The sequence below is a fragment of the Leptidea sinapis genome, chromosome 7 (assembly GCF_905404315.1).
Source record: "Leptidea sinapis chromosome 7, ilLepSina1.1, whole genome shotgun sequence".
Classification (NCBI taxonomy): Eukaryota; Metazoa; Arthropoda; class Insecta; order Lepidoptera; family Pieridae; genus Leptidea; species Leptidea sinapis.
Genome location: NC_066271.1, coordinates 15,767,578 through 15,787,710, shown reverse-complemented (window position 1 = coordinate 15,787,710; position 20,133 = coordinate 15,767,578). Strand labels below are relative to the sequence as shown.

The following is a 20,133-nucleotide window of genomic DNA, read 5'->3' as shown; positions in this document are numbered from 1 at the left end:
ATCTATTGTCACTCAATATATCAAAAACAAACTATATTTGTTTCTCGCCGCATGACAGATGATTCTGATAAAGAAGTCTTGACCAGCCCGGTCAAGACTTCTATATCAAAATCCTTTCACGCTTAACCCACACGATTGGCTTGTAGTTGTCCTCCCATAGGAAAGGTTAATTGTACCAAATATCCCGTCATCCTCATTGACCAAACGTTAATTTGGCATTGCCAAATCGAACTGGTCATAACCAGGGTGAGAAAACTTGTCTGGATTTTTAAATATCTGCGGCACATCGCTATGGCTCAAGCAGTGATCACCTGCTGCATCCCGGTATGGGGCGGCGCAATAGAAATAAGCCTCTTAGAATTGGAACGAGCGCAAAGATCACTTCTGAAGGTCACTTGACAGTGACTTTTAATATGCTTTGCTATGTTATGTTTCTCCATTTTTAAAATGTCAGTCGGATCTGTGAAGTAGGTGCCAAACTCGCGCGTGGGTCCCTGCTCGCTCGTGAATCCCTACTAGCTGGCCTACTCTGTAGAGGCCGCCACATTTACTTTGGATTTCGATTCCTACACGGGGAGTGAGACAGGCCTGCCATAACTTCGATTGTGTTCTATACTTATCGAAAAACGACGAAAGCTTTCTGCACTGTCTAGCACAGAAATAAATTGAGCTAACAAATGAATCAAAATGAACTTTATACAACTTTATTTAGAAGGAAACAACAATCGACAGTTAATATAGTCAACAATCACAACAAAGTTCAGTTTTATTACCAAAGAATAGTATATAATACAAGTATTATTACTAAGACGAGTCGAGAACTGGACGGGCCTGAGTAGATGTATGAATAATGAACGAGAGTTCATGTACGAACATGTACGAACAATGAACGTGAGTTCATGTACGAACATATACGAACGATTAACGAGAGTTCATTGTTCGTACATCTCGGTAGAAAAATATGTTCCACGAAATAAAATCCTTTGAATACTTATTAAGTTATACGCAAAAATACTAATTTGTACTGTTTAGTGTTTCATTTATTTGGCACATTATTCATAATGAATTCATACATCACGTCTTTTTAAACAAACAGAAAACAAATCTCACTAAAATCTATGTTTGAAATATTATTTGCGCTGATTTAAATTAAATAAAGATCATATGACATTCATCAAATAAATTTAAAAATGTCAGCGAATATTCACAACTTGTAATAAAAAACAATATTTCGACAATGTTCCAAATGGCATGACCAGTGTAAATATTGTTTTGAAGTTGGTAATTTTAAAAGTTAAATATGAAATGGCTTAAAGCTCAAAATATATTGTGGAACCGTTATTGAATGAGCGTGTTTACTGACCTAGTAATTGACATTTAAAACTTTATGTAATTAAACCGCATTATTTATATTAAATACAATATCTGTCAACAACTTTTTCTTTTGTCTTGTCCAGCGGCCATAATCTTTTCTTATGTACTTGGAAATAGGTGTTACATATTTCGTACCTGTGGAGTTTATTTCTGCCCAATTGTTAGTTTTCACACCACCGGAAGACTTAATGAAGTAAAAGGCCGGAAAATCGGTTCGCCAATCTCTTTTTGCCCAATTTTTCCGTAAGACGAGGTATCATAGAAAGATTCATTTACAAGAGTAGGTACACTCAAGCAAATATGTAGATTAACACTTTAAAGTACTAGAATACGAATATATTAATAGAAAACGAGTGATAACTATAGTAATTATTTTCTTCGCAGTACATCTATGCCACAATAATTATTTAAACCGATATATTAAAATTGATATGAAATATTTTTAAAATATGTTTCACTTAGATCTCCATACGTGACTACCAACTAAGTTTGACTTAATTATTAACAACTATTATTGTAACAGGTGTGTACATATTAAAGCCAAGATTAGAATTCAAACAGCCTCCTTTACTTGAATTACTAAAGTAAGATGATACCTACTAGAACCAAACCAAATATGTACTTAAATAATGCTGAATGTGATGGAAAATCTATTAATATTTGTCTTGGTATGTATTCATGTTCTAATTAATGATGTTTGTAAGATAATAGTAAATAATAATGAAACACAAGTTGATAAGCAGTAGACACAATTGAGCACACACGATGTAGAAGTATTAATCAAGGTAACACAGCAATTACTATTTACCTACTTCGGTAAGGTTAACATTTAATTAAATGCTAATATAATAATTAATATCATTAATATGAATTACAACAACGACACATACTTTTAATTAATGTTGATAAAACAGATAACTATCTTCTGATTTAGTTATTTACTCACGATTTATCGGTGTGGGTTTCGACTAGTCCCCGCCCTGTCCAGCCGCGCACTACGTTCACAAGTCCGTAGTATGAAACGGAACGTTATCACGAACCCTCCACACTCACCCTGATGAAGAACCTCCGAATGGTACGAAACTAGTGGGTACTTACACAGATAAATCGGGAGTAAATCCATAATAATAAATAACTTAACAATAAATTAAATTCTCACGAAAGTTTTAATAATTTATCTTCTGATTTTACATAATATTTAGTTGCCATAATATCAGCGAGACTTTTTTCTACATTTATATTTATGTATATCACCTATTAGTAAATTAAAACTGTTTCATGATCAAGGGTTACTATCATAAGATTAATAGTGGTTTTGTTTTTACATCTAAGTATAATAAAAATTCAATTTTTATCATAAGGTTTTGTTATTTCTATGGAAAATTCTAAGTGACATAAAGGAAGGCTGCAATAAAAGTCAGACTATAATTAGGCTTAATACTAATTATCCGCTTATAATAAGTAACATGTGAGTAACTTTTAAAATTTTGTGCAAATATTCAAACATATGAAGTTGCATACTGTAAGTTTGGATTTTTTGATAAAAAATGGACAAACTTCTAAATAGATTTGAAAAGAAAGGTTTTATATTACACAATTTTCTTAGAACTATAAGGAAATGCTATTACAATTACTAAGTGCACGAATTATCCTTACTTTAACGTAAGTAATCAACAATGTAAGTAATAGATTTTCAAATATGTATACATTCATATCTTAAATCAGCATAAATTTTTCTTCAAAGCACACTTTGTTCTCTTGGATCAATATTAATGTTTTGAGTTCAGTCATTGTTTTTGACGTAAATGATAAGTAAAACCTCACCAATATAATTCATAACACTATTTTCTTCTACTAGCTTGTATGAAATATTTTTAATGATTTATCAGTTATAATTAAAATAATTTATGAACGAACAGCTATCGGAAGTGACCGTTAACAATCAACCGACAGCCGTGACCGTGTCATTCATGTCACGTTACAAGACGTGTTTATTAGTAATTCTTGGACTAAGCCATAGCATTGTCGTAAGCGAAAAATTTACTCTTTGCTATAAATACCTAACGTTAACATTAACAGCTATAAATGACATAGAAAAGACGTAGAAAAGACCTAAAACACCTATTCTCACTGGCAATCACGTTATGTTACAACAACAAATTTAACAATGAGCAAGAATTTCATAAATAGAATTATAATTAGTTTATTGAGAATCATCGAGCAGAAAGCCAACAGAGAAGAGAAGTAGAAGCATAAGTGTATCGCCGCTCATTTTGAATATTATAAAAGCTCTTTGTGGGAAATAATAATTTTATTTTGTTATAAGGTGATAAAATACTAAATGTGCCACCAGCACCGTTATCCACAGATTAATTACAAAAATTGAGAAAGGTAAAACATTAGATAGAAGGTTAAAATTTAATAGATACAAAAAGAGAGAGTGAAAAAGTGCAACAAACTATAAATTTTAAACAATATAAAAGGTATTAGTTTTGATTTTAATACTTGTTCTATTTGATTTTTAAACATTACAACTGACGTGCACATAATATCAATATGAATGAAATAAACATTATAAGCTTCACCAATTCGTTAAAACGGCAAGCCTTTGCCTGCTTTTGTACGACATAATGTGTTGGCAAAAAGTTGATGAGTCTTACGACAGTTGGAACTCATTATGAATAGTGTTCATTCACTCCTCTGTAACAGGATCTTTTCAGATCAGTTTGGTTGGTACTTACCTAAAACCAATGACTATTTCGCTTGCAAAGAATGGTGATCAGAAATTGTTTTAAGCAGTAACTAAATAAATAAAATTATACATTTTACAATAAACCTGTTAGTTCAAATAAACAAATCCAATTGAATCTTGGCTGCACACCCAGCTAAATCGTCTAACACAGTTTTTAGATATTTAATCGTAATAATTTTATTCATAGAAAAATTATGAAATAACTAGAGAAGCGCTCCCATTTTGGCACCAATTTATACTTGAAAGGGTCTTACTGCAGGCGATAGTAATGGTGACAATGTAGCTTAAACATTTTTTTTAAATAAAAAAAAATATGTTTTTCCATCTGTTTTTTAATCAGATTCGCTGCAGTAGCATATGGTTTTTGTTTTTTCAAAATTACAGGTTCACTTAAACAGGTTGATGAATTACTTTGGAAAAACTAACAATGGGATTTATTTTTAATCTTATCTATAACGATGAGTATTGAAGATAATAATAAAAAAATGTCACCGCAGAACACTCAAAAATTTCTCTCAAGCAAAAAAAAAACAATTAAGGCTTACGAATCCAAACTTAAACTACAACTAAACAATTAAATCTATCGCGGGCAAACTCTGCGCCACTAGATTTATACTTATACAGATATTATTAACATTGTTTGGTGCTATTTCTGCGGGATTTCTGCTCAATGTTGAAAGTATAAACTTAAGACTAGTGGCGCTATCAATGTACCTTGGAGTGCACCACAAAATATTATTACAGTACCGTTCAGTTACAACAACTAGTAAGTTGTGCCAAAAACTTTAATGACAGTTACAGAATTAAACCAATTAAGAAATGTGGCATTATCATTGCGACATACCCTATGATAACTTTTTCTTAATTCGCTTAATCAAATAGAAAAATTAACTCATACCAAATGCTATAAGTACATTATTTTATGTATAACTACACGAATGTATATAACTATTTATAATACAATATGTAAAGATTCTTAAAAATGTAACAAGAGTTGATAAAAATGTACCTAAATAGATATTAATTAACAAATATGTTCGCAAGATGATCCATTAAACTTAGAACTGGACATAAGAATAACATTCATAAGTATTGTTCTCAACAATTATTAATATCTTATATTATCTATTCATCATTAAAGTTTGCATTTTAATATTACCGCTATTGACACTAAGTTTTTTGAAAGCTTAGTATTGACATCGGGACCTATTTCAAACAATGTACAGTAATATTAACGCGGGGACCCACATACATATATACCACACACATATCTGTACTGTGAAATTTATAATGATTTGTACAGTTCATAATTAGCTCCGCGTACTTTTGCACGTGTGTCAATTGTGTTATTACAAAATTAAATTATTTAATTAAATGTTTGTATGAAAAATCTTAATAAAATAGTAAGACTAGGCAAACAGTTGGAAATACTTGTTACGAATTGTGATTAATTATTATTATTACGAGGTCGTAAAAAAGCATTATACGGAGACGCCGCTAAAACGCGGAACCACTCTACCGCGTTTTAGGAGCGTGTAACTGTATTTTTTTGTATAAAAAATATAGAGTAGTCAATAAAATAGAAGGCATTTTATTCGCACAATGTTTTGCCAACGAATAAGCTATACGTGACGTAATGGTTTTATATATGAATATACATATATGGATAAAATCCTCTCTTTTATAAACATATCCTCGTGCATAATAAAATATTTCAGGGAGAGAGGAGAAATTTATACGGATATTAATAGGTACTAAGTATATTAATTAAAGTTCGTAAAATATCGCAATATTCGGCATTAAACCTACTACGGTAAAACTATAAAATATGTAAAACTGTGAGTTTGGTTTTGGTTGCTATCTTTACTTTGTTGTTGTGTATGCTTTTGGAGTATTGTGGTTATGATCTTCCACGCTGACCGTCTAGGTTGGAAGGAATGACTATTTGCAACTATGATTATCGTTCGTAATATATATTTAGTGGATAAGTATTCGAGTACTGTATTTCAATTCATTTGTTTCTATGCTTTGTATCTAAAGTGACACATTTGAGGAGTAAAAGAGGAGGAAGTCCTTTCTGTGTGTTTGTGTTTCATTTTTTGTGTTTATCTTATCATTGGCTAGTTTTTATAAATCTCTTCATATAACGCTGAAGTTATGCCCATAAAATATTACCCTAGTTACTTTAATTATTTGATTTGTTTCTAGGACTACATATCTCGTTTCATCCTCGGTCGTTTGTTATTTAATTTTTTTTTTTAGTAAAATCAGCAATCTCTTAGAATCCTTTTCAGCCAATACTTCCTCGATTATTATGCTTATTTACTTTGCTAATAATCTTCATGTTGTTTTGAATAATATCGACCCGTGTTTTAATTTTTTTATTTTCTTCCTAAATCTATAAGTATTATCTAATTTGGCATTGACGTTTTCAAAAACTTACCATTATATTTAGACATATTAGGTGAATTTTATACATTTATTGATAATAATATTGTAAAAAATGATAGAATCTATTTAGAAAAGCCTTTTGTGTCGCATTATTAAACTTCATTTCAACTCTTAAATGCTACAAATGGGCTTACATTATAAGCATCATTTATGCCCAGTTTAATAATATTAAATATATTATTTTTTAATAATGATAATTGATAAAATGAAGAGCGTTCCTAAAATATTACATCATTCATGTATCATGGCGTACGTGTATCTAACTACAAAGTGAGCATTTAGGCAGTTTTATTTCAAATATGTCTTAACAAGTTTTTGAATTAAGTCTCTTATGAAAAATCAAACTGGATAAAACATTTTGGTATGATATTACATTCCACGTGAAGCATGGAATTTGTATCTATCAATTATTTATTAAAGTTTTAATGTCTTTATTTATTAGTGTATTCTCCATCAGACTCTTATGATAATCATGCCCAGTACATAATATTTTTTCCACGAAATAAATACATGAACATGTCGAAAGACCTTTATAGCGCTAAAATTTTATAGAGACCAGAAAGGAATACGCCACACCTCATAAGCCGGATCACTAGTCACTGGGGTCACTTGAGATCTGCAATACAATCGAAGTACCTTTGATGTATAGTACGAAACTAGTAGTAAACCTCGACCAGAGCCAGACCAGTGCTTTACTTAGGTTTAAGGAGTGTATAACGAATGATATTGTAATATGACGTATTTTACCTATTCTGTGATAATATCTGTCACCACTTTCGCATAAACCAATAATAGTACCTGTAGTGCGGCGGTCGCATGTAAAGAATGGGATTACAAATGGAATTCCTTTATTTACAGACTGCAATAATGAGTAGTTGAGAATAAGAAAGAAAAACAACTATTGCAGTCCATAGCCGTCGGTAAAATTGCAAGAAATTACGAGTTAGCATAATAGGGAACAAAAAAATAGTGGATATGATTACCTATGAATGATGGCGGTACTATGAATGAGCAAAGAGAGTTATGCAATGAGCAGGAATTTTACTAGCATTCAAAATCAGCAGTAATGATATTATATAATAAAAAAATAGTAGTAAAATGTAAGTCATCTCGAAGCGAGTATGCTCGTTATCGCTCGGTACGCAATGGGGCGAGAGCGGCTAGTGAAGCTCGGCGGCGGCGGTGCGCGGCGGGGGAAGCAGGGCCCGTCTTGTCCGGGGGCAGGCCGCTGGAGGAGCCCCGGGCGGCACGAGGCTCCTGCTCCAGAGACAGGTCGTACTGCGTCTCCTCGCTGAAAGCCAGCGACGGCTCCAACAGGAAGTCGCACACCTACCAATGTCAAATATTTTTAATACTTATTTTTGCCGGTACTCTCACACAGCAAGTAGCAATACCCAACCGACTAGTGTTTTATGTTAGTCATTATCTTAGAGGCGGTATTGTAAGTGAACCACCACAGGCCAGCAGTATGAGAGGGCCGTTTAATATTAATTTTCTCCAACAAATTTGTGTAGAAAAGTTGATAAAAATCAACTACAAAAGCAGTAACTAATATTTATATTAAAGCAGCCAGGTTTATTTATCTCACGCCGAAGAAAATGTCACAAGTCATGACAACATCAAATATATTATAGAGATGAACTTAGCATTCCGTGGATGCAACGAAACAGTGTGCAAAATTGATAATATTTTTGTATTTATAACTAAAAGAAATAAAATGTGAAAAATACTAGAATGATGCATGAAAAAAAAGAATGCATATGTATTATTTGAAAAAAACCTATGAAATTCAATAGTTTACGTTGATGAGATAATGACCAAATATAATGAAATTTTACTAAATTCAATATACACTACTACCTAGTGTTAGTCGTTAAACTTAGTTTATAATCCTAAGGAAGATTTAATGTTAAATATTGAATTAATTATTTATGTTTGAATGAGGCGACAAATTAATTTATACTTCTATACTTATAAAATTTGATCTAACCTTCGGAATATGGTCTATTTTGTAGGGAGTTTGCTGAAAGTTCCTTATCTCCCTTATCACGTGCGCAATCTGAAATATTCATCGTTGCCATTTAATTATTTTAAATGGAAGAGTAGAATATAAATAAGTGTTATTAAAATTATTTATCAAATTATGTAATTGTTTATTAATGCGAAAATAATCTTGATCAACATCATTTGTGTCTTGTTGGGTCTTGTCTGCACATAAAGAACAATGTCGAACGAAAAGACTCCCATAGTTGAAAGAGTTCAATCGCCTCACCAGACATACTCATTCTCTTTTATTCCAGGGCTCTCTCTTGCGGAAATCGTAATATGTAGACAGGTAAGAGTGAAAGAAAATCTCGAACATTCTATACCATTTCAGACGGAAGACATCCACTGGACAAAGATTTCTCCCAAGGATCGCCATGACGATCGGTCCTGCGCTGCCCTCATCCAACCTACTCTGGCAATCTTGATCAGATCGTCTGTCCCTCACAAGATTGTGGGGGGCCTACCAACATTAGAGCTTTAGGTACGTGGTCGCCCTTCGAAGACTTTACTGCCCCAACGGCCATCTGTCCGTCAAGCTATGTGCCCTGCCCATTGCCACTTCAGTTTTGCAATAATTTGGGCTAAGTCGGTGACTTTGGTTCTCCTACAGATCTATTAATTTCTGATTCGATCTCGCAGGGAAACTTCGAGTATAGCCCTCTCCATTACCCTCTGAGCGACAATGACAATCTCGACCACTTATCTATAAAAACGAGCGCTCAATTCTCCCCTGGTCTGCTTGTTGGGTTCGATTGTTTTTATCGTAGAACAAATTGAATATTGTCGTTTATGTATTACCATTCTCATCTTAGAGAAATTCAGCAGTTTCTCTGGTGTGTAGTTTGGTGTTCCTTCCTCGATGAACGACAGGTCGGAGAGATACATGCCCAAGTAAGGAATGCACGGCGGATCACACCTAAATAAAAAAAATAAATTAATAACCTCACCATGTTATGTAAAAAAATATTAATTATAAATTGTGTCTTCGGGTCTTCTACTGTTGACACAATACTTTTAGAAGCAAAAGATTTTTTTCTATGACATAAAATATTAATTAATGTACTATTTCTAACTCTATAATAGTTATTTATGCAACTATTGTGTAATAAGGGGTATTAAAAAACGAATGTGGGCTTACTCGGCTTCACCTCGTGTGATTATAGTATCACATGAGTGTTTTAATACCTAATTATGAACAGTTGCATACAAGACTTCATCTACACCCATAATATGAATCCTCTAAAGTATAAAAGATTCTGGAACAGTTAGCTTACTGCTAACATTAAAACAGCCAGTACTAGTAGTAACCTAATATCATCCATTACTGATTATATACAAATAAACAAAGTATAAATGAAATAATTATTTATTTTAGTAGTAATTAACATTGCAGCGTTAAAAATATGTGCGATGTGCTGTCAAAACTTGAATCGCTCATTTTTTGTAAACAAAACAATAAAAAAATCGAAGAAAATGGCGGGGATTCGAATAACCTACTTTTTTTTTTTTTTTTACGGCGCGCGACGTTCTGGTAGTGTGGAACGCGCGTAAACGAAAATGTTCTTTTTTAAAATTCATACGGATACCACGCATTTAGCAATAAGAATGTGGCTGTCTGTTGAAACTCTTTGCGCATGAAGGTATTGAAAAAAAAACAAAGGAGTGTTGTTATGAAATTCAGTACAACATTACAACACACGTTTGAATGATGTAATGTATGTAATGTGGTTATTAGGACATTAGGTGTTTTAATGTTGGCAGCTAACTGTTTCAGATTCTTTAATAGAGGATTTAAAGCATGGGTGTAGATAAATTATATTATATAGCATTCTATATGAAAAGTAAGTAGGCTGTAAAGTTGCTATTTATCACCAGATGACCCAAAAGAAGCTGAACTGCTAATATAGGAGGTACCTGTGTAATGCATCTCTCAGGTTTCTGAAACGACATTCTGATGATGTCAGGTTCTGCAATCTCTCCAGGGTTTGTTTGCTCTGAAATTTAAAAGCACCATTTAGTTTAAAAACTAACTATATTAAAAAATCTTATATCTTTAAAGTCAAAGTTAAATTCAAAATATTTTATTGACATAAAATCAAAGGATTGCTCGTCAACGTTAATCACAAAAAATACAATTCAGATACAATCATATTAATTACACAAAAGTTTAAACATACCTAAACATATTTTTAAAATAATGCAAACAACAGTGAAACAATGCTGAACCATAAAATCCATAAAAAATTTAAACGAGCAATTCTTGTAATATATATATGTATATAATCTGAATCTCGGAAACGGATCCAACGATTTTAATAAAATTTAGTTTACAGGTAGTTTCGGGGGCGAGAAATCGATCTAGCTAGGTTTCAATTTAAAAAAAATCTAGTATTATCCGTGATTTAATGAGAAACTGCTACAATAATATTAGAATACAATAGTTATTTATGCAACTGTTGTGTAATAAACCCCTTATTACATTATTAAAACACGAATGTGGATTTATCACACCAGGCGAAGCCGAGTGTGATAATAGGATCACATGAGTGTTTTAATACCTAATTATCCACAGTTGCACACAAGGCTTTATCTACACCCGGAATATGAATCCTCTAAAAGATTCTGGAACAGTTAGCTTACTGCTAACATTAAAACACCAGTCCTAGTAGTAACCTAATATCATTCATAACTGATTATATACAAATAAACTAAGTATTAATGAAACAATTATTTTTTTTAGTGGTAATTTACATATTGTATAGTGCAATAATTAAAATTCACTCGAATATAATGTTCTTTTGCAGCGTTTGAAATGAATCGCTCATTTTTTGTAAACAAACCAAAAATTCGAATAACCTACTTTTTTTACAGCGCGCGACGTTTTGGTGGTGTGGAACGCGCGTAAATGAAAATGTTCTTTTTTTTGAAATTCATACAGATACCACGCATCGAGCAATAAGAATGTGGCTGTCTGTTGAAACTCTTTGTGCATGAAGGGATCGAAAAAAAAACATAGGAGTGTTGTTATGAAATTCATTACAACATTACTTTTTTTTGGCGGCAACGAGTGAACGAAGGAAGGCGCGCTTATACAAAAAAAAATTGTTTAAATTATTGTTCATTGTGCATATATTTTTCATACTTGTAAATTGTTTATCCTGGTTTATAAATATTCGATTTTTGTATATATAAATTGTTAAGTGCGCTTCCCCATCGCCATGGGGAAGCGTACAGGTAAAAGGCCGAAGAACGGCCAGAGCGACGCAGAACCAGCAGACGAACTTCCCCTATCCGAATCCTCGGTATCTGACGCGGAGGTGACTGAACGTCTCATTGTAAGAAGAAAGGATAAAGAGAAGTATACCCCTTATAGAGCGACAAATTATTATAGGTTGTACGACGAAAATTCAAATAAGAAGGAATTTATTGTATTTCTCAATCGCAAGCAGGGTGAAGTCAAAATATCAGACAAGGACAGGTTGGGTCTGTCAAATGGAATCAGGAGGCATTGCGTATCGGGTGTGTTGCACCTGAGGTCCGTTAATGCTTTTAAAGTTGGTGTTACCTTTGACCTGCCTAACAATGCGAATGTATTTTTAAAAAATGAAAAGTTACTTAGCGAGTTGGAGATGGTTGCCTCAATTCCGGCTTCTGAAACGGAGATCACTGGAGTTCTTACTTCTGTTCCCACTGATTACTCCAACAAAAAAATTCATCAATTAATTGCATCGAGTAAAAAAGTTATTGCTGTGAGAAGGTTCATGCGGCGAGTAAAGGACCCACAGGGTGTTGTCTCCTTTGTTCCAACGCAAACTGTTGCAGTCACATTTGCATCAACGTTGTTACCTGAGTATGTAACACTTGATCACTGGAGGCATGAGGTTAATGTATATGTACCCCCTATTAAACAGTGTCTACGCTGTATGAAATTTGGCCATATTGCTAAATTTTGTAGAAACAATGAAGTTTGTTCCATATGTTCTGACAATCACAATTTTAAAATGTGTCCAAAAACTTTAACAAAATGTGCCAACTGTGGTGGAGATCACATAGCTATCTCATCTACCTGTCCTCTGAAAAAACAAAAAATTGAAGAAAACAAAGTGAAGTCCCGTAGTGTTAGATACTCAGATCTCTTCAATGAATCTGCTTTCCCTCAATTAAACTCAAAGTATATTGACACACACCTGAGCAATATTATAAAATCTGACAAATTTATGAACCTCTTGGTTGAAGCAGTTTTACAAATTTGTACGAATAAAGATAAGTTAACTATAAATTCAAATAGTATTAAGGAAATTCTGAATAACACTTTTAGAAAAAAGACATCTAGTTAATTGTTATTATGGATACATTGAATATAGTGCAGTGGAACGCTCAAAGTATTATTAGTAATAGGCTTATTTTTACAAGGTTTTTATATGAAAATCATATTCATATTGCTATAATTTCGGAAACTTGGTTAAAACCACATCAGTATTTTTTAATAAAAGGCTATAAAACAATAAGGAATGATTGTGGTAATAAACACAATGGTGTAGCAATTTTTATTCATAATAATATCACATTTTCTAACATAAATACATATTTTGATAGTGCTTTACAAAATGTTTGCATTAAAATTAAAATTAATAACAAAGAACTGAGTATTGTAAGTTTTTACAGTCCTTCCAATTCAAATCCTCCATTTAATAAAAACAATTTAAACAGTTTAATTAAGTCCATTCCAGAGCCAATGATATTTGCAGGTGATTTCAATGCTCATCACATGTTGTGGGGATGTGTTGATACATTGCCTCGAGGTAAAGATGTTTTAGAGGTTATAGATGAGAATGGTCTTGTTATTCTGAATAATGGTCAAGCTACCACAATAGGATCTCCATCTTGGCGTCCTAATGCTCTTGACTTGACTTTGGTAACTCCATCATTGGCTCTTTTATGTGACTGGTCAGTTATTGACAGTCCTCTGGGCAGTAGTTATCATCTCCCTGTAATAATAAAAATGGCAGTAAGTAGTGATAGTAGTAGTTTGCAAAACACATTATGTAATAATCTACATTTGCCCACTCACCCTAATTATAAGCAGGTGAATTGGAGTATGTATAGTAACTTAGTTGTTTCTTATTTGGATGATGTTAAATTTGACACTTTATCTTCAATAGATGCTTTTAATTCCTTTTGTAATATTTTACTTTCTGCTGCCAAGCAGTCAATCCCTAGCTGTCTGTTTTCCAAAAGTTCTAATAGTAATAATGTTACTAGTTCTTGTTCACAAAAATCTTTTAAATATCCTTGGTTGCCTTGGTGGAATCAGAGGTGTACAGAAGCAGTTTTAAATGCTAAAAATTGTTACATTAATTTTAAAAACAACTCCACTGATGAAAATTATGTGGAGTTTAATAGATTGCGGGCTTTAAAAAAACTTATCTTAAAAAGTGAAAGAAGAAATAGCTGGATAGGCTTGTGCAATTCATTTAATCGTTGTACTCCTTTGTCTTCAATTTGGGAATACATGCGCAAATTTAACAAAACTTACATTCCTGACAGTGTGTTGAATGATAGTTGGATTCCAGATTTTCTACAAAAGTATACTTCTGACTTTGTATCAAATGAGTTAACTAACTATGTAAATGTTGTTAATGATAGTAATAAATATTTGATAGAGCCTTTTTCTTTACAAGAACTAAAATCCGCTTTATTTACTAGAAGAGATACATCTTTCGGTCTTGATACCATTCCATATATTTTACTCAAAAAACTTAATTGCCACAGTCTCAACATCTTTTTAAATAATCTTAATCGCCTATGGAAGGAGAATACTATTCCTGCAGAATGGAAAACAGACTGTTTAATCCCAGTTTTAAAGCCAGACAAAAATAAAATGTTACCTGACTCTTATAGACCTATAGCTCTCACGTCTTGTGTTGGGAAGATATTTGAGCAGCTTCTAAAACAACGTCTCGAGTTCTTTATAGAACAAAATTGTCTTTTGCCTAATAATCAGTTTGGTTTTCGCAAAGGTCGGTCTTCTAGGGAGAGTATAGCGCAGTTACAGCTTGATGCGCATCAATGTTTAGCAAGTAATCAGTATCTTTTGTCTGTATATTTTGACATCTCAGGTGCCTTCAATAGTGTAAATATTGCCGTGCTTTGTAACGAGTTATCAATGTTAGGGATACCAGGTAAAATAATAAATTGGATGCAATCCTTTTTGACTGACAGAAAAGTATATGTAAAATTTAATAAACATTTGTATGGACCACGACTCTCTTCTCTAGGTGTTTGTCAGGGGGGAATATTGTCTCCTTTAATTTTTATTATGTACATAAGACGATTGAACCTTATTTTGGGGCCAAATATAGTAAACCTACAGTATGCAGATGACTTAGTCGTCTATGTATCGGGAGTTGATCTGATTAATTTAGCCGCTACTATTAATAAAGCACTTGTAAATTTATATCAATACTTTTCTTATCTTAATTTAAATGTAAATCCAACCAAATCAAAAGTCTTTGTGATTGGTCGTAAACGCATCATATTGCCTCCCATTTTATACAATGGCATTCCACTGCCTATTTCATGTGACATAAAATTTCTAGGTGTAACATTTACTCCAAAACTGTCTTGGAAAAAATATACAGATAGTGTTATAATTAAAGCGAATAAAGCTTATAATGTATTAAAATCTTTGTGTGCAACGTCGTGGGGAGCGGACCCTAAAATATTGTTAATTTTGTATAAATCGCTTATTCGTAGTCATTTTGAATATGGCTTTCATTGTTTCGCCGCAGACAGCAAAATTGTTAATAGTCTGGATAAAATACAAAATAAATGTATGCGTACAATATTGGGTGCACTTAAAACTAGCCCAATAGCTGCTATGCAAATCGAGGCCAACCTTCCTCCTTTGTGTATTAGATTTAGTTATCTTAAAGAAAGATTTATTTTAAAGCTCTATAGCTTGCCGACGAACAATCTTCTTAAGAATCTTATTGCTTATCAATCGTCTTCATTTCAGAGACAGTTGTTTATCTTGCAAGATTTTTCTTCATTTTTTAAATTTCTACAAGATTTAAATATTCATCGGAATAATGATATACTTCCCTGCCATGCAGGTTCTTTTCGATGTAAATATTCTGCAATTAATGTTGTAATAGATCCAAATTTAACTTCAAAAGAGGAGGTTCATGTATTATTGTCAGAATGGTCTAATTGTAAATTTGTTTATACGGATGGCGCAAAAAACAATAATAGTGTTTCTTTTGCAATCTACCTTCCTGAAATTAGGAAGGGTATTGGCTTTAAGATTAATAGATATGCCAGTATTTTTACTGCTGAAGCCGTCGCTATTCTTTTTGCTTTAAAGCATATTAAGAAACAAAATCAACTTAATAAGAAGTGGGTAATAGTTAGTGATAGTATGAGTGTGTTAAAAAGTTTGTCAAATAACAAAATGAGTGCTAACATCAATTACATCATTTTTGCTATAAAGGAATTGTGGTTCGAACTATGTTTAATCGATATTAAAGTGGATTTCGTTTGGGTCCCGTCCCATATAGGAGTAGCAGGAAACGAAAGCGCTGATTTTCTAGCTAGAACTAACATTAATATATCCGATCTATCCCTATATCCTGATTGCAAAGATCTAGACATTAACATACCATATACAGATATAATAAGTAATCTAAAACAGCGTATGACTCTTCTTTGGGGAAGATATTGGTACAATTGTACAGAAGTTGAAAATAAGGCTCATTTGTATACTTTGTTAGATAATCCCGTTAATAGCACACCCTGGTTTTGTAAGTTTAAAAATAACGCTCACAGAAAGTTCTATACTACAATAACACGAATGCGTATTGGTCACTATCGATTGAATTTTCATCTTCATCGCAAAAAAATTGTCTCCTCTCCTTTTTGTGACCATTGTAATAAGCAACAAGATCAGTCTCTGGATCACATCTTTTTTGATTGTTCGTCCTTTGGCATACAGCGCCTTGTGCTGATGGATGAGCTACTGGAAATATATGGTGCACCCAATATAATCCCGCTCTCAGTAATAGATCTATTAAAGGACACATCAACTTATATGTCCTTGTATAAATTTGTATGTAGTACTGTAAATACATTGTAATTTGTAGATACATACGTTGTAAATTTGTTTATAATTATGTAAATACGTTATAACTCGTACATATACAACTAGTAATAGCATAGCGCAATTCGCGAACTGAACAGATAATGTAAATAGGTAGGTATTATTCTAAAAAGTTATGCAAATTACACTGGATTTGAATTTAAGAAAAGGGGAAAATTATTAGAGACTATATTACTGGATTTGGACTTACTAAAAGGAAAATATGGAAAATATTCTTTAGAGAATTATACATTAACGGAAATGGTAAAATAACTGATGACTTTAAGACTGGATTGGATTTGATGAAAGAAACTACTATAAATATTCGCTATCGAATATACATAATTGGAAAAGGAAAATGGAAATAATGTAAGATGAAATGAGAAAACTGGATTGGACTTTTTGTAAAACAAAATAGTGAAAATAATAAATACCAAAGAAATGAAAATACTAACGACAAGGCAGTAAGGCCCCTGGCTATAGCCTGTTCGAAAGAACGAATTAATATTAAAAAAAAAAATCATTACAACATTACGACAGTCGTTTGGATGATGTAATGGTTATTAGAACATTGGGTGTTTTAATGTTGGCAATAAGCTAACTGTTTCAGAATCTTTAATAGAGGATTTAAAGCATGGGTGTAGATAAAGGTAAATTACGCCACTATATACAAGACTATAATAGCTCAGATGGGACATTGGGTGATCCGGAAAGCTGAAGACTCCGGTTCGAATCCAAAGGTCTTATTAGTTGTTTTTTTGTTCAAGTTTTGTACCTTCTTAAAAAATTCGAGCAAGGCTCGGTCGTCCAGGAACTATATATAATATGGATCCGTTTCAATAAATCCTTATTTAATTCTCACAAGGAATAATTGCAAAGCAAAATATTAAATCCTTAATAAGTAAGCAGCCCTTTCAAAATAGTCGTAGTCTTAGGCTAAGATCTGTAGAGCGTACTAAGACTTTGCTCAGACTTTACTTAAGTAAAACTAAGTGTTTGATAAAACGCGAACTTCACTTATACATTGAGCTATCTTAGCTTAAAAGCTCAGAATAATTTCAGGTGTCAAATGACTATAAAAACGAAATCAAAGATTATGCTAAACTTACACTCAGCAAAGTTAGACGTAAGTAAAGTCTGAGCAAAGTCTAAGTACGCTTATGGCATTCGTGTGTGGCGCCATTTAGTGGTCCCACTGGAAGATCAGCGCTGGTTGCGACAGTAATCAGCATTATGCTGAAGTTTGACCAATTTGCTACAAACACTCCAATTTGTAATATGTTTTTTCTGTTATAATAAATATTGTGTTTGTTAAAAAAAACATATATCTTTCTTTCACATATATTTCTTTCTTTTTCTCTAGATCTCAGCCTTAAGGCCCAAGAATTACTTTGATAAGATACCTGGTCAATTCTACTTACAGTTTTCGAGACTTTCTCCCAAGTCTTCTTAAGTCTAAATATTGAGGTGTTGGAGATTGCCGCACAGATCTGCAGCACGCCATTGAAGTTGTGAAGGCACCTTGCTATGTCTGCAACCGCTGCCCACTTTTCTATCGCCGCCACTCGACATTTGAGAGCGTGTTCCTGGCGCTCATGGAGATCTCGAGCTCCTGGGGATGAAAGGTTTACAATTTAAAAGGGATTTGTTTCACAGAACATAGCTTATCTTGATTAACAGCCGTTTAATTATGAAAATAAGGGACAAGACGAGCAGGACGTTCAGCTAATTACTATGCAGTGCCACGCAAGAATCTTGAAAGACCCCAAAAATTCTGAGCGGCACTATAACTGCATCCGTCACCTTGAGACATAAGATGTTAAGTCTCATTTTCCCAATAATTTCACTAGCTACGGCGACCGTCAGACTGAAACACAGTAACGCTTACACATTACTGATTCACGAAGAAATAGGCACCGATGTGATAACCATAATCTAGCCGTTTTCCTGCAAAGGAGCGTCCCACTGGTTTAACCACCCGACTAAATAGTATCATTTGTAGTGCCTTGGGACCTGACATAAATAAGTGAAAAATAAATACCTACAATAAATAGGGATGTGCAATACTTAAACTTATTGAGGTCGATATTTGCGAGAATGGTAACTAACAACTATCTAAATACTACCAACCCTTCGAAATTATAAGCCAGTAAAACAAAAGCCTACAGATTTGAACGATAACAAAAAACATTATGCCTAATGAGTTACATGGTAGATAACGATATTTTACGAAAATCACAATCTGTATAACTCTAATTACAATAAAATCACTCATATAATTTTTGCAGACAGAATTTCTTATTAATAAGGATAAACATTCTAACAATCAGAGGCCTATTTATAAGCGTTCCGTAGCCGAATATGATGTACATTACCATGCAAAATTCCACCGAAAATTCGTTTGAACGAGATCTGGTAAGTAGTTTTTTAATACGTTTTAATGATGTTAACTCATTTGCACTGTGTGATTTTGAGCAAAGATCTTTTGCCTTTTAGATTACATTAATTTAATAATTTTTATTTCTATGTAACTTTTATATTGTGCTTACTGCTACGACCCCTTCATGGGCGAGTCCGACTCACACTTGGCCGCTTTTTAAAGAATTATAGAATTCGAATAGCTCAAAGATGGCAGATTTTTTTGCCTACTTACTTGACACTTATCATTATATTTTCGATAATTCACACTATAACAAACATACATCCATACATTATAACAAACTTTCGCGTTTATAATATTAGTACGATTTGTCAGTATAGGTAAAGGGAGATAATCTAATTTGTGTTTGTTATTTTGTATCGATAAATCTTGACATTGTATCCCGTCCCTATTTTTGGATTTTCCGTCATAGACATATAATATTAGTTATTCATCATCACTTCGGACATGATATTTAGGACTTCTTATAATTAAGAGACTAAAATGTTTTATTTTTAATGATTACTTAATTAAGTATTTAACTAATGTTAACATGTTTTTATAATAATAATAATAAATGACTTAATAAAAACCCAACTGAAATGAACTCTGATCGTAAATATACAATTCTGACGAAATAGACACTAATATATTTGGCGGTGAAAGGGTTAATCAGTTTGTTGAGATTTTAAAGAGCAACATCTCAGCAACTCAGGTAACCAACTGTAATTTATCCTGTAGATGGCACAACAGCTGAAGATTCGAACGTCATTCGGACGGTTGGCTAAGTGGTCAATGCGCTGAAGCGTATCCCATGCAGGGATTTCCGACTCCATCCATAGATTTTCATTTCTTAATAAATTGGGTATTGAAGACAGCAAAGGTCGCAAATATGTCGGTCTCAGTGAGTCTTATATCCTTGTGCCGTTTGGTGTCAAGACACTTGGCCTATGG

The 20,133-nt window shown here is 32.9% G+C and overlaps 1 protein-coding gene across 1 annotated transcript in view; it reads right to left on the bottom strand.

The window, feature by feature from the left end:
- Nucleotides 1-690: 690 nt before the first annotated feature.
- The window catches only part of LOC126965290 (ras-specific guanine nucleotide-releasing factor 1-like), a 49,652-nt gene continuing 30,209 nt past the window's right edge, over nt 691-20,133 (bottom strand). The window contains exons 8-12 of the mRNA XM_050808807.1: nt 18,182-18,372; nt 10,538-10,617; nt 9,422-9,539; nt 8,568-8,636; nt 691-7,906 (exon numbers count right to left, since the gene is read on the bottom strand). Of these exons, the coding sequence (XP_050664764.1) occupies nt 7,706-7,906; nt 8,568-8,636; nt 9,422-9,539; nt 10,538-10,617; nt 18,182-18,372 (659 nt within the window). The 3' untranslated portion in view covers nt 691-7,705. The remainder of the gene's footprint in view (nt 7,907-8,567; nt 8,637-9,421; nt 9,540-10,537; nt 10,618-18,181; nt 18,373-20,133) is intronic.